The sequence below is a fragment of the Oncorhynchus nerka genome, linkage group LG15 (genome assembly GCF_034236695.1).
Source record: "Oncorhynchus nerka isolate Pitt River linkage group LG15, Oner_Uvic_2.0, whole genome shotgun sequence".
In the NCBI taxonomy this organism is placed as follows: domain Eukaryota; kingdom Metazoa; phylum Chordata; class Actinopteri; order Salmoniformes; family Salmonidae; genus Oncorhynchus; species Oncorhynchus nerka.
In genome coordinates this window covers 60,293,526-60,307,533 of record NC_088410.1, presented here as the reverse complement: position 1 = coordinate 60,307,533, position 14,008 = coordinate 60,293,526, and the positions used below count along the sequence as shown (strand labels likewise).

The 14,008-nt window shown below is 45.0% G+C and overlaps 1 protein-coding gene across 1 annotated transcript in view; it reads right to left on the bottom strand.

Annotated features, from left to right (window-relative positions):
* Positions 1 to 14,008, bottom strand: part of LOC115143003 (citron rho-interacting kinase-like) — a 56,464-nt gene that overhangs the window by 21,118 nt on the left and 21,338 nt on the right. The window contains 13 exon segments of the mRNA XM_029682958.2: positions 549 to 746; positions 869 to 922; positions 1,042 to 1,239; positions 3,530 to 3,704; positions 5,617 to 5,726; positions 7,285 to 7,401; positions 7,658 to 7,686; positions 7,689 to 7,752; positions 8,194 to 8,319; positions 8,648 to 8,788; positions 9,436 to 9,489; positions 9,730 to 9,783; positions 9,867 to 10,037. Of these exon segments, the coding sequence (XP_029538818.2) occupies positions 549 to 746; positions 869 to 922; positions 1,042 to 1,239; positions 3,530 to 3,704; positions 5,617 to 5,726; positions 7,285 to 7,401; positions 7,658 to 7,686; positions 7,689 to 7,752; positions 8,194 to 8,319; positions 8,648 to 8,788; positions 9,436 to 9,489; positions 9,730 to 9,783; positions 9,867 to 10,037 (1,491 nt within the window).

Genomic DNA, 14,008 nt, shown 5'->3' with positions numbered 1-14,008 from the left:
GCCTCACAAGTCCTCAACTGGCAGCTTCATAAAATTAGTTAACTGCAAAACACCAGATTCAACGTCAACAGTGAAGAGGTGACTCCGCGATGCTGGCCTTATAGGCAGAGTTCCTCTGTCCAGTGTCTGTGTTCTTTTGCCCATCTTAATCTTTTCTTTTTATTGGCCAGCCTGAGATAAGGCTTTTTCTTCGCAAACCTGCCTAGAAGGCCAGCATCCCGGAGTCACCCCTTCACAGGAACTTGGATTAGCTAACACAACGTGCCATTGGGACACAGGAGTGATGGTTGCTGATAATGGGTCTCTGTATGCCTATGTAGATATTCCATTATAAATCAGTCGTTTCCAGCGACAATAATCATTTACAACATTAACAATGTCTACACTGTATTTCTGATCAATTTGATATTATTTTAATGGACAAAAAAAACGTGCCTTTCTTTCAAAAACAAGGACATTTCTAAGTGACCAAGCAGTCATGGAACGTAATCAAACGTTTAAACATTCTGGAAGGTACAGGAAACAAATGATGAGCAGACGTCCGTCACCTGTTTCTGGTTGTTGAGGTGCATCTCTCGGTCGGCCACCTCGCGGCGGAGGCGGTCCACGTCCTGTCCCAGCTGCAGGCGGTCGTCCGTCTCGTCCGTGGCCTCGTCCAGCTGCTTGGACAGGTAGAAGTTCTGTCTGTTCAGCTCGGCGTTCTCCTGGCTCAGCTGGGTCAGCTGCTCCTCCAGATCTGTGATCACCTGGTGGTGGTGGGGGTGAGGAACAAAAGCAACGACTGAACGGAGTTCAATCATTGCTTGAACGCACATTCTAATCTATATTGACATTTACTGCAATTGGAATTCCAATAAATGTTACTTACTGAGCAACTGTCTCTCAGGGCGTCAAACTTGCGTTGGATTTCATCTCTGTGGGCCTGAAAAAAAATTAACAAAAGTCTTGACCCCTGGTGTGATTTACATGACAGGTTGTGTGTGTGTGTACAGCGGTGCAGGTTGACTTGTCCCTTGACCTGCCAACGTCCTTTCCTCTCACCCTGAGGGCAGTGATCTCCTCCTCGGCCTCGGCGGTGGTGTCCTCCAGCTCGGTCTTGGCCTGCTGCAGCTGGTTCTCCAGGGCGTGGCGTGCTGCCTGCAGCCCGCTAATCTGGGACTCCCGCTCCTGCAGCGACAACGTCAACTCCGTCACCTGGCGCTTGATCTCCAGCTTCTGCTCTTCGTGCTCCAGGCCCATCTAAAACACCAAAGGTTGACGGGTCAGAGGTTAAAGGGTCATGGCATTGCTTTGGATTTGTTCGGATAATACAAGGGTGTGGGTAAATTAACTGCACATTGTTTCATGAATTGTTTCTTTAGAACAGTGCTCGAGGTGAAATATTGTACCTTCGGAAAAATTCAGACTTTTTCCACATTTTGTTAAGTTAGACTTAGTTTAAAATGGTTAAAAAATATATAAAAAATCCTCAGCAATCTACACACAATACCCCATAATGACAAATCAAAAACAGGTTTAGATATTTTTGCTGATTTATTAAAAATAAAAAACAGAAATACCTTATTTAAATAGGTATTCAGCCCGTTTGCTAGGAGACTCAAAATTGAGCTCAGGTGCATACTGTTTTCATTGATCATCACTGAGATGTTTCTACAACTTGATTGGAGTCCACCTGTGTTAAATTCTATTGATTGGACATGATTTGGAAAGACACACACCTGTCTATATAAAAAGGTCCCACAGTTGACAGTGCATGTCAGAGCAAAAACCAAGCCATGAGGTTGAAGGAATTGTCCATAGAGCTCCGAGACAGGATTGAGTCGAGGCACAGATAACGGGAAGGATACCAAAACTTTCTGCAGCATTGAAGGTCCCCAAGAACACAGTGGCCTCCATCATTCTTAAATGGAAGAAGTTTGGAACCACCAAGACTCTTCCTAGAACTGGCCGCCCGACCAAACTGAGAAATCAGGGGAGAAGTGATGGTCACTCTGACAGGGCTCAAGAGTGCTTCTGTGGAGATGGGAGAACCTTCCAGAAGGACAACCATCTCTGTAGCACTCCACCAATCAGGCCTTTATGGTAGAGTGGCCAGACGGAAGCCACTCCTCAGTAAAATACACAAATGCCATATCGCTTGGAGTTTACAAAAAGGCACCTAAAGGACTCTCAGACCATGAGAAACAAGATTATCTTGTCTGATGAAACCAAGATATTTGGCCTGAATGTCAAGTGTCACGTCTAGAGGAAACCTGGCACCATCCCAAGCATGGTGGTGGCAGCATCATGCTGTGGGGATGTTTTTCAGCGGCAGGGACTGGGAGACTAGTCAGGATTGAGGGAAAGATGAACGGAGCAAAGTACAGAGAGATGAAAACCTGCTCCAGAGCACTCCGGACCTCAGACTGGGTCGAAGGTTCACCTTCCAACAGGACAAATCTTTGAATGTCCTTGAGTGGCTCAGCTAGAGCCCGGGCTTGAACCCGATCTAACATCTCTGGAGAGACCTGAAAATAGCTGTACAGCAACGCTCCCCAGCTAACTTGACAGAGCTTGAGAGGATCTGCAGATGTACCAAGCTTGTAGCGTTATACCCAAGAAGACTCAAGGCTGTAATTACTGCCAAAGGTGCTTAACAAAGTACCGAGTAAAGGGTCTGAATACTTATGTAAATGTCTTATTTCAGTGTTTAATTTTGAAAAAATTAGCAAAAATGTCTAAAAACCTGTTTTCTGCACAGTGGTCTAAAGCACTGCATTGCAGTGCTAGCTGTGACACTAGAGAACCTGGTTTGAGTCCAGGCTCTGTCGCAGCCGGCAGCGACTGGGAGACCCATGGGGCGGCTGGGATGTTCCTGTCCCATTGCGCACTAGCGACTCCTGTGGCAGGCCGGGCGCAATGCACACTGACACGATCGCCAGGTGTACAGTGCTTCCTCTGACACATTGGTGCGGCTGGCTTCCGGGTTAAGCGGGCAATGTGTCAAGAAGCAGTGCGGCTTGACTGGGTTGTGTTTCGGAGGACGCACGTCTCTCGACCTTCACCTCTCCCAAGTCCGTAGGGAGTTGCAGCGATGGAACAGGACTGTAACTACCAATTGGATACACGAAATTGGGGAGAAAAAGGGGCAAAATAATATACATTTAAAAATGGGGTATTGTGTGCAGATTGATGAAAAAAAATAATATATTTAATCAATTTTAGAATGAGGCTGTAACGTAACAAAATGTGGAAAGGGGTTTGAATATTTTCCGAAGGCACTGTATTACTTGAAACTGAAGTTGCATGCAAGTAGCTTTGTGTAAATGCCAGCCAAAGTCAACACTTTTTGGGCTGGTTTCCCAGACACTGATTAAGCTTTGCCCTGGACAACAAAAGCAATTTTAAAAGCACAAATATGCTTCATTGTCTCAGCTTAATCAATGTCTGGGAAGCCAGCCCAGTCTTACTGTGTACAATACAGGGGGCCCTTCTCCCCTATTTATCCAAATTCCCCTCTGGGGATCAATACATTTTATTCAACTCTGACCTCTCGGAGTCTGGTCTCCAGCTCCAGCAGACGGCTCCTCTTGCTTTGCTCCTGCTGACTCATCTTCTCAAGGTGCTCCTCCAGCTTGGCGTTCTGGGCCTCCAGCTTCCCCGCTTGGGACTCTAGGTAGAACTTCTGCTGCCTCAGCTCCGAGATCATCTCCTCCTGGGCTTTCCTGCCACAACCACAGTCAGACAGAGAGAGGGAGACCATTGAGGTTTCAACCAAAAAATGCATTCTTTGGGTAACAACAGTAAACTTGTCTGGTTACGTATGCAACTTTGGTTCTCTGAAGGGATAGGGTGGGAATGATATGATTTAAAGAGAACTGAGGGAGATGGAGTTTAGTTAGGTGTGGAGTCTTTTTTTAATTTGGTTTTCTGGTGCTGTAATGGCGATGGCTGGTGTCAGTTCCGTCTCCTGGCTGTTTTGTTGACTTTGACTTTATGCATACAATATATGTAAAAATGCATGTGCAGTGCATAGAAGTGGTAGTACCAACTAATGAACAACATAAAAAGGTGCCAACCAAAGGACCGTTTAGCATTTTGTCTGATCTCCAGATATCCATGCAGGATGCAATTGCCACTAGCAGAGAGAGCCTAGCTAGCTACTCTGTCGAGAGGGGCTAGCTGGGGCAACAAGTCGGCGGGGGAGGAGACAGTAGTGGATTGAGGGGCATGGATTGTCCATAGCCGCTGCTCATCTCCATAAATGTTGCTGTGAACATAATGCAATGCTACATCAGACTGCTACAAGATCACCAACTCTTTGGTTTTGCTAGCCTGAGATTGCTAACCAAGGGAGGTCCTACACTATTGCACATGAAGGTTTAAAATGTTGTATTGTCCTGATAGATTGTAAGTTACTGTTTTAGATCATTATATTCTCTTAGTATGAATATACCATTTTGATATATCCTTAGAGATAGAAATGAGAGTTAGGTTAAATCTCTGTGTATGAGAAGTGTAATTATGTAGTTGACTGCAGGAATGTGTTCTCCCGATAACTCAAGGCCTCTCCTGAATGATAAGCCTGTGATATGCACGGAGGAGCACAGAGAAATCCTGGGTGATGGAAAAGTACTGAAGTACATCTTTGTGGAAGGGAGGGGGTGAGAGCTAAGGGTATTAATGGACACTGCACTGTATTGAATCTATGTATTCAGATGGTACATCTTCACTGAGTAAAAATGTGAAACATCACTCAGAGTTTGGGATCATTGGTATGATAAATATGTTTATTTGTATAATGAGATATTGGGTTTCTTATCAGCCCTGTCCTAGCTGTTTATTATTTGTGTAACTTTGTCCTCAGGCGTTTATGTCTGTCTGGTGAGACTACGATTTGTGCCTAGTAGGTGTACTGCATGGCCTGCTATGTTTATTGTCTTTTGAACCACTCCAAATAAGAAGTTCCCTCATGGGAAAATAAAGCTATTCTAAAGACCGCCACACTGACATGTTTTTGTTCTGGGTATAGATGCCACGGTTAGTACTCACATGTTTTTGTTCTGGGTATAGATGCTACGGTTAGTACTCACATGTTTTTGTTTTACATTTAAGTCATTTAGCAGACGCTCTTATCCAGAGCGACTTACAAATTGGTGCTTTCACCTTATGACATCCAGTGGAACAGCCACTTTACAATAGTGCATCTAAATCTTTTAAGGGGGGGGGTGAGAAGGATTACTTTATCCTATCCTAGGTATTCCTGAAAGAGGTGGGGTTTCAGGTGTCTCCGGAAGGTGGTGATTGACTCCGCTGTCCTGGCGTCGTGAGGGAGTTTGTTCCACCATTGGGGGGCCAGAGCAGCGAACAGTTTTGACTGGGCTGAGCGGGAACTGCACTTCCTCAGTGGTAGGGAGGCGAGCAGGCCAGAGGTGGATGAACGCAGTGCCCTTGTTTGGGTGTAGGGCCTGATCAGAGCCTGGAGGTACTGAGGTGCCGTTCCCCTCACAGCTCCGTAGGCAAGCACCATGGTCTTGTAGCGGATGCGAGCTTCAACTGGAAGCCAGTGGAGAGAGCGGAGGAGCGGGGTGACGTGAGAGACGTGTTCTGGGTATAGATGCTACTGTTGGTACTCACATGTTTTTCTGAGTGTAGATGCTACTGTTAGCGGCTAACTTGTTGGCCTCAGAGAGCTCGGTGATCCGCTGCTCCAGATTCTTCATCTTGGAGTCCATGGCGTTGATGGTCTGGAAAAAGGGAATTGCAACACAAACAACACACTTAGATCCATGAAATCAAATTAAGGCCTTTTTCCCCACCTCCATTTCAATTTAAGGGAACATAATGTGAAAATTGTGCCAGAGTGTGAATAATTGAGACATGGATGCAATGTGATTCTATCTATTTACGAATAAGCACGATTACAGCTTACAGATGTGGTCAAATGCATCAGCACCCTTGCAGTCTTTCTTCTAAAATAAGTTGACATTGAAAACTGTGGGTGTTTACACGAGTATATGTTTGCACAGGCAATGATTCTCGTTTACTGTGTAATCTCTCACACCTGTGATAAGTTGCAGGTGCCTATAGATAAAAAAATAGGCATCCAACCAGTTTTGAAAAGAAAAATACAGAACATTCTGCTCCATTGCACTCTAATGTAAAATGCAAGGGTGACAATATATTTGACCGCATTTGTACATCGCACACAAAAATATGTGTTGATTGTTTATCATTTCCATGAAAATAGACATCTGGAGAAAAAAAAACTTTTTTTGGTGGTTGAAATTTGTAGCCAGAGCCATATATTCAGACAGGGAGTAAATATAAAAGTCATATCATTAAATATTTGGCTCTAAATGTAGCTGCTGTAGAGCAATTCGACGGTAACGGTGTGATGAGGTAACGGTGTGATTGTGTATAGAGTTGTATGGTTCGTTTAACTTGGCAATCATTGGTTTTTGTTTTGACGTACATTTTAAAGTGAAAAATCTGAGTCTCAGTGTTGCTCTGTTACCATGAACTTGCCCAGTACTGAAATGCTAAACTAATACATAGGCTAATGTTACATTCAGACCAAAAACCCTTTCTGTCAATGTCAAATGTTGTCTGGCTCTGATCGTAAAGCCTATTAGCGGTAGATAACTCAAGTCCATCACGTTAACTAGATTATAGACTTAAGCTTGGACTTTGCAGAGTGACCCCATGTAATGGAATACTCCGAATTAAAATCGCAGTCTTGACAGCATTCCCTTCGACAAATTGAGTGGAGCGCCAAACAAAACAAACAAACAAACAAAAACTTAGCCCATAAACATGTCAGAGAATCTGTCCTCAAACAAACAGAAGCTGTGGCAGAAGTCTCGGAGGCTCTTTCGCCCACACGGCCCCATAATTGGGAGTCTAATTGGCTCGCTGCTGTTCTATAACATGTAGCCTATGTGAGTCATACAATTTTCCCATCTCCTCTATTAGCTGCAGTCACCACATTGATATTCGCAGAGATTTCCCCCCCTCACAAAAAGCAAACAGTGTTGGACTGTACTGCCCTGCAAGTACTCTATGGAGAATCTACACAGCTTTGCGCAGCAATATAGTAAGGAACAGGCTACAATCAAAGAGCGCAGCCAATTAAAAAGTACAAAGCAAGTATGCTAGTTAACTTCTCCAGCTGCACCTTGTTTAATTTTTTTTTTGTCTTTCAGCACAGTTTCCCTGCTTGAGCAGAACTGATAAGCCTGGCAGAGAGAAAGAAGTCAAACACATTGTATTAGTTATATTACTCCTTGTGAAAATTGGCCTTACCGCTTTCTGTTCACTGAGGAGTTTACACTTCTCCCGGGCCTCTTCCTCGTGCTGGGCCCGTTTGGACTCCAGGCTCTCCTTGTCTGCCAGGTCCACCTTCATCTGGGCCTCCAGAACCTGGGCAGTGTTCAAAATGTTTTGAAACTGAGTAGTGCAATGCGAAGGTACTACCTGACCTTGTCCAATAAGAACACAGATGTATTTATTTCTGTTGCAAACTGTTTTGCTATGGTGTGCCCAATCGAACAGTACACCTAGTTCAGGGGGACAGAGAAAGCCAAGTCACTAGTAGGCTCACTTGGCCACACTTTTCAATACATAAAGATACCCTTGAGACCATGATTTGCAGGCTGACTTAAAACGTCCTCTCTACCTTAATTTTGTCCTCATAGAGCCTCTCTTCTGGACTAGGTGAGCCTCCATCCGCTGGGCTGTTGACTGGGTCTCCCTCAAGTTCTCCTCCAGCTCCTGTACAAACAAACACACACACACCATATATCATGCAAGGTAACAACAAAGACCTACAAAATGAAACAACAAAATATGGATGAAAGCACTATCCACACTGTCACTCAGTCCATGACAGAGACACTTGCTTGGAAGAGCTGTTTATCCATGACACGGTGGTAGCGGTGGCCGTTCATGTTGGCATGCAGCCCGGGCCGGTGCGCGTCAAGAAAGACGTCGCCTGTGTGAGCCGTGGTTTCTTCGTGGCTCGTGACAGCAGGCGGGACATCCAAAGTGAGAGAAATGGGTGTGTGCATGCCATGGGGCAGCAAGCAGGACATTCCCTATGTGTGTGTGTGCATGCTTTAATCTATGCTCTAGGATAAAGGTAGTATAGAGAGGGATAGAGGAGTGGAGGGGGGGGTCAGGGTATTAAGAGGGGACTTATCCCTTGGCTCTCACCAAGATCTTATCAGCCATCTGCTGGATCTGCTGGGATTTAGTCTGGATGTCATCCTTCAGCTTGTTCTCTCGTCGCTCCACCATCTCCAGACGCTTCACCTGGTTCTCCAGGGACTTCCTGCCCTCCTGCAGGACACACAACAAGTTCTTAATAATACCCACATGACTGTCAACAACACTGAAATCAGTGGAGGCTGCTAAGGGGAGGACGACTCATAATAACGCCTGGAACGCAGTGAATGGAATGGCATCAAGGGCATAGAAACCATGTGTTTGATACCATTCCACTAATCCCGTTCCAGCCATAAACACGAGCCCATCCTCCCCAATTAAGGTGCCACCAACCTCCTGTGACTGAAACACAGTACATGGATGTAACACAATAAATCATTACAATTCAAAAACAAATACATTTTCTTTTTACATAAACACAACTACGGATGAGCAACCGTACCTCGGTCTCTCTGAGACGTCGTCGGAGGGAGTCGCTGGGGTCGGCCTTGCCGCGCAGCCGCTCAAGCTCCTGCTCCAGACGTTCTTTAGCCTGCCGGATGTTCTGCAGCAGCTCTGTGGCTTCTGTACTGGCTTTCACCGCCTGGGGGTCAAGAGTCAAATTAGACATTGTGTGGAGACAACAAAGCCCATTAGGATTCATGCCTTTTTATTCCCAAGAACACAGGCAGCAAGGGCATGACACAATATAAATAAATGGCACTGCCATTTAGCCAAGAAACGTTTGTACCCACAACTTCAGTGAACTGTGAATGTCAATGACTGATTACATCAGAAGCTAATCAAAGCTACAGTTGAAGTCGGAAGTTTACACACACCTGAGCCAATTACATTTTCACAAATCAGTCAGTTAGGATCACCACTTTATTTTAAGAATGTGAAATGTCAGAATAATAGTAGAGAGAATGATTTATTTCAGCTTTTATTTCTTTCATCACATTCCCAGTGGGACAGAAGTTTACAAAGTAGATGTCCTAACCGACTTGCCAAAACTATAGTTTGTTAACAAGAAATTTGTGGAGTGGTTGAAAAACGAGTTTTAATGACTCCAACCTAAGTGTATGTAAACTTCCGACTTCAACTGTATGTGCCTATTGGACCACAGTGGTGACAGCTGATGACTAACCATTCATTTGGGCTCACGAAGCTATTCTACGGTGACATCCAGGACCCCTGTGTGTGTGTGTGTGTGTGTGTGTGTGTGTGCGCTATGTACTTTAGAAAATATACCTTGGAGAGTTTGTCTTGGAGTTCCAGGACTTTCACTTGCTGTTCCGCATTGGTCTGAAAAACAGTATGAAAGATTAGCTGACTGTAATGTCAATGTGTGAAATGTATCTATTAATAATGGGACCTAATCTCTGCAGAAGGCTGAGGCCAAAACGCATCAGTGCAAGGCAATACATCAATTATTGATATTATCCATTTCATTCTCTACGGGACTATACAAAACGACGATTCGACACCCAAAGATTTTTGAAGAGTAATCCACAATACAGTTCACCCATGGACAGGACGGCATACCTTCTCCAGTTTGGAAAGGAGCTCCTCCACCTCAGCTTTACCCTGCTCCTTCGCCTTGGGGACAGAAATCCGACATGTTAGCATTCCGACTGCACCTGCATTCACCTCCATGGAGGTCCTACTCAGTATTCACACACCTTCTGGATCCTCTGCTGGTAGTCCACAGCCTTCCTCTTGAGCTCCTCGCTGGTGTTCCGGGAGTCTCGGAGCTCTGACTCGTACAGGTCACTACGGCGCCTGGCGGCAGACAAGTCCTCCTCCAGCTGCCGGATGGTGACCTGCATCTCCTCCAGCTGGGCATGGTACTCCTACGGCCGGGCGCACAGAGAAAGACAAGGGTTCAGGGTGTGTGTGTGTGTCTGTCTCCTCTAACTAGGCATTATACTCCTGGAGCACAGGGAAAATAAAATGTCAGGAGTAGTTCAAGAGCATTATACTGTATGCAGGCCAAGATGAACATATTCTGGGCCCCAGGGAATTAAAGTCTCATGAATGTGTGTGTGTGTGTGTGTGTGAGAGAGACTGGCTCATCGTTTCTGCGGAGTTGTCGTGGAGGATTTTAAAAGGTTTTATAATTACTATAATGACATCCACTCTTCAGGACGGAAAACATCATCCTTATAATCATCACACTGTCAAAATAAAAATCCTCGTTAGTCTTTTCCCTTCATGATTTACACATACCCGCTTCTAATAATATTGTTGATAATATCCGACAAGAGCTGGCTTGTTATACTAACAGCAGTAGAATGAGCCTCTCATTGAGACGGTGGGGTTAAAAGCCTCTTACCTGCCGCTCTATAGTACATGAGCATGTGGAGAGGATGAATCACAGACAAAGAGAGGCTTGCTAAGCCTGCTGATCCCTACTCTGGGTGTGGAACACTCTCTCACACTGCTGCCTGCCTCAGAGGGCATCAATCACTGGCTCCTAGACCAATCACTGGCTCCTAGACCAATCACTGGTTCCTAGACCAATCACTGGCTCCTAGACTACAGACAATCACCCAGAGATTCACACCAGACCAGAGAGTTAGAGACTGCAGAGGTACGCTAGGCTAGTTTCTACAAAGGATTTTGTGTGTGTGTGTGTGTGTGTGTAGCTCCTTGTATCTTTGTTTAAAGGGACACAGAGTTCTAAATATAATACATGCCATTTAGCAGACACATTTATCCATAGCGACTTACAGTCATGCGTGCAACATTTTACATATGGGTGTCCCGGGAATCGGACCCACTACCCTGGCATTACAAGCGCCATGCTCTACCAACTGAGCTACGAAGTAGTGATGGGGGGGGAATACAGAAATACAGTTGCATATCTGGATATTATTTTTTTTTAACGATATATCGTATCGTTTTGACAATGTCACAATATTATTTTTGCTAGTTGGCTGTACCTTTACCAAAACTCGGAGTTAATTTGTTTTCAGAGATTTCATTTCCATGACTGATCAAAACGTGTTCTCTCATCCCTCTGCAGCAGACGTATGGTTAGCAAAATGTTCAGAACATCGAATCGCAATAAAAATCACAGTATCGAATCCCAAAACATATCAAATCGTGAGAGTCACAGTGCATACTGTATCGGCACCAAGTATCATGATAATATTGCGAGGTCCATGGCAATTCCCAGGTCTACTACAAAGGACCGCATAATAAAGCCATACCCTCTATGACAAAGTGTGTGGGTATGAGCCTCATTTGTCGACCAGTATTTACGCGAAGGGTCACAGAATAAGGTAATAAAGACAATGATACTGTACAGTTAGTGATGAGTGCAATAATACTGTATTAAAGAGCAGATATACTGTATTAAAGAGCACATATACTGTATTAAAGAGCACATCCAGCTCCCGAGTGGCGCAGCAGTCTAAGGCACTGCATTTCAGTGCTAGAGGAGTGACTACAGACCCTGGTTTGATCCCGGGCTATATCCCATCCGGCTGTGAACGGGAGTCCCATAAGGCAGCACACAATTGGCCCAGCGTCGTCCGGGTTAGGGGAGGGTTTGGCCGGTGTAGGCCGTCATTGTAAAGTAAGAATTTGCTCTTAAATGATTTGCCTAGTTAAATGAAAGGTTAAATAAAAAAATATGCATTATGCATTGCAAATATGAAAAGGCATTCTGTATGATCTTACAATGTAGATATGAGAGAGTGGAAAAGTAACACTGGACTGGCTAGGCCCAGGCTACAAAATGAACTAAGGTGCTCAATGACCATTCAGTGCTTGCAGGATGTTACATTATTATTATTTATTTTTTCACCTTTATTTAACCAGGTAGGCAAGTTGAGAACAAGTTCTCATTTACAACTGCGACCTGGCCAAGAAAGTAAAGCAGTGCAACACAATCAACAACACAGAGTTACACATGGAATAAACAAACGTACAGTCAATAACAAAATAGAAAAAATCTATATACAGTGTGTGCAAATGAGGCAAGGTTAGGTCACTACGGCAATAAATAGGCCGTAGTGGCAAACTAATTACAATATAGCAATTAAACACTGGAGTGATAGATGTGCAGAAGATGAATGTGCAAGTACAGATACTGGGGTGCAAAGGAGACAAAAAATAAATAACAATATGGGGATGAGATAGTTGGATGGGCTATTTACAGATGGGCTATGTACAGGTGCAATGATCTGTGAGCTGCTCTGACAGCTGATGCTTAAAGTTAGTGAGGGAGATATGAGTCTCCAGCTTCAAAGAACTGGAGGGAAAGGCGGCCAAAGGAAGAATTGGCTTTGGGGGTGACCAGTGAAATATACCTTCTGGAGCGCGTGCTACGGGGGGGTGCTGCTATGGTGACCAGTGAGCTGAGATAAGGCGGGGCTTTACCAAGCAAAGACTTATAGATGACCAGGAGCCAGTGGGTTTGGTGAGGAATGTGAAGCGAGGGCGAGCCAAACGAGAGCATACAGGTCGTGGGTAGTATATGGGGCTTTGGTGACAAAACTGATGGCACTGTGATAGACTGCATCCAATTTGCTGAGTAGAGTGTTGGGAGGCTATTTTGTAAATGACATCGCCGAAGTCAAGGATCGGTAGGATAGTCAGTTTTACGAGGGTATGTTTGGCAGCATGAGTGAAGGATGCTTTGTTTGCGAAATAGGAAGCCGATTCTAGATTTAATTTTGGATTGGAGATGCTTAGTGTGAGTTTGTAGTTGTCCACATATTCTAAGTCAGAACCGTCCAGAGTAGTGATGCAGGACAGGCGGGCAGGTGAGGGTAGCGATCGGTTGAAGAGCATGCATTTAGTTTTACTTGCATTTAAGAGCATATGGAGGCCACGGAAGGAGAGTTGTATTGCATTGAAGCTCGTCTGGAGGTTTGTTAACACAGTGTCCAAAGAAGGACCAGAAGTATACAGAATGGTGTCGTCTGAGTAGAGGTGGATCAGAGAATCACCAGCAGCAAGAGTGACATCAATAATGTATACAGAGAAAAGAGTCAGCCCGAGAATTGAATCCTGTGGCACCCCCATAGAGACTCCCAGAGGTCTGGACAACAGCCCCTCCAAGTTGACACACTGAACTTTTGTCTGAGAAGTAGGTGGTGAACCAGGCGAGGCAGTCATTTGAGAAGCCAAGGCTATTGAGTCCAACGATAAGAATGTGGTGATTGACAGAGTCGAAAGCCTTGGCCAGGTCAATGAATACGGCTGCACAGTATTGTCTTTTATCGATGGCGGTTATGATATTGTTTAGGACCTTCAGCGTGGCTGAGGTGCACCCATGACCAGCTCGGGAACCAGATTGTATAGCGGAGAAGGTACGGTGAGATTCGAAATGATCTGTTTGTTAACTTGGCTTTCGAAGACCTTGGAAAGGCAGGGTAGGGCATACATAGGTCTGTAACAGTTTGGGTCTAGAGTGTCTCACCCTTTGAAGAGGGGGATGACCGCTGCAGCTTTCCAATCTTTGGGGATCTCAGACGATACGAAAGAGAGGTTGAACAGGCTAGTAATAGGGGTTGCAACAATTGCGGCGGATAATTTTAGAAAGAGAGGGTCCAGATTGTCTAGCCCAGCTGATTTGCAGGGGTCCAGATTTTGCAGATCTTTCAGAACATCAGCCATCTGAATTTGGGCTTGGGCAAGTTGCTATGGGGGGTGCAGGGCTGTTGACCGGGGTAGGGGTAGCCAGGCGGAAAGCATGGCCACCCGTAGAAAAATGCTTATTGAAATTCTCAATTATCGTGGATTTATCGGTGGTGACAGTGTTTCCTAGCCTCAGTGCAGTGGGCAGCTGGGAGGAGGTGCTCTTATTCTC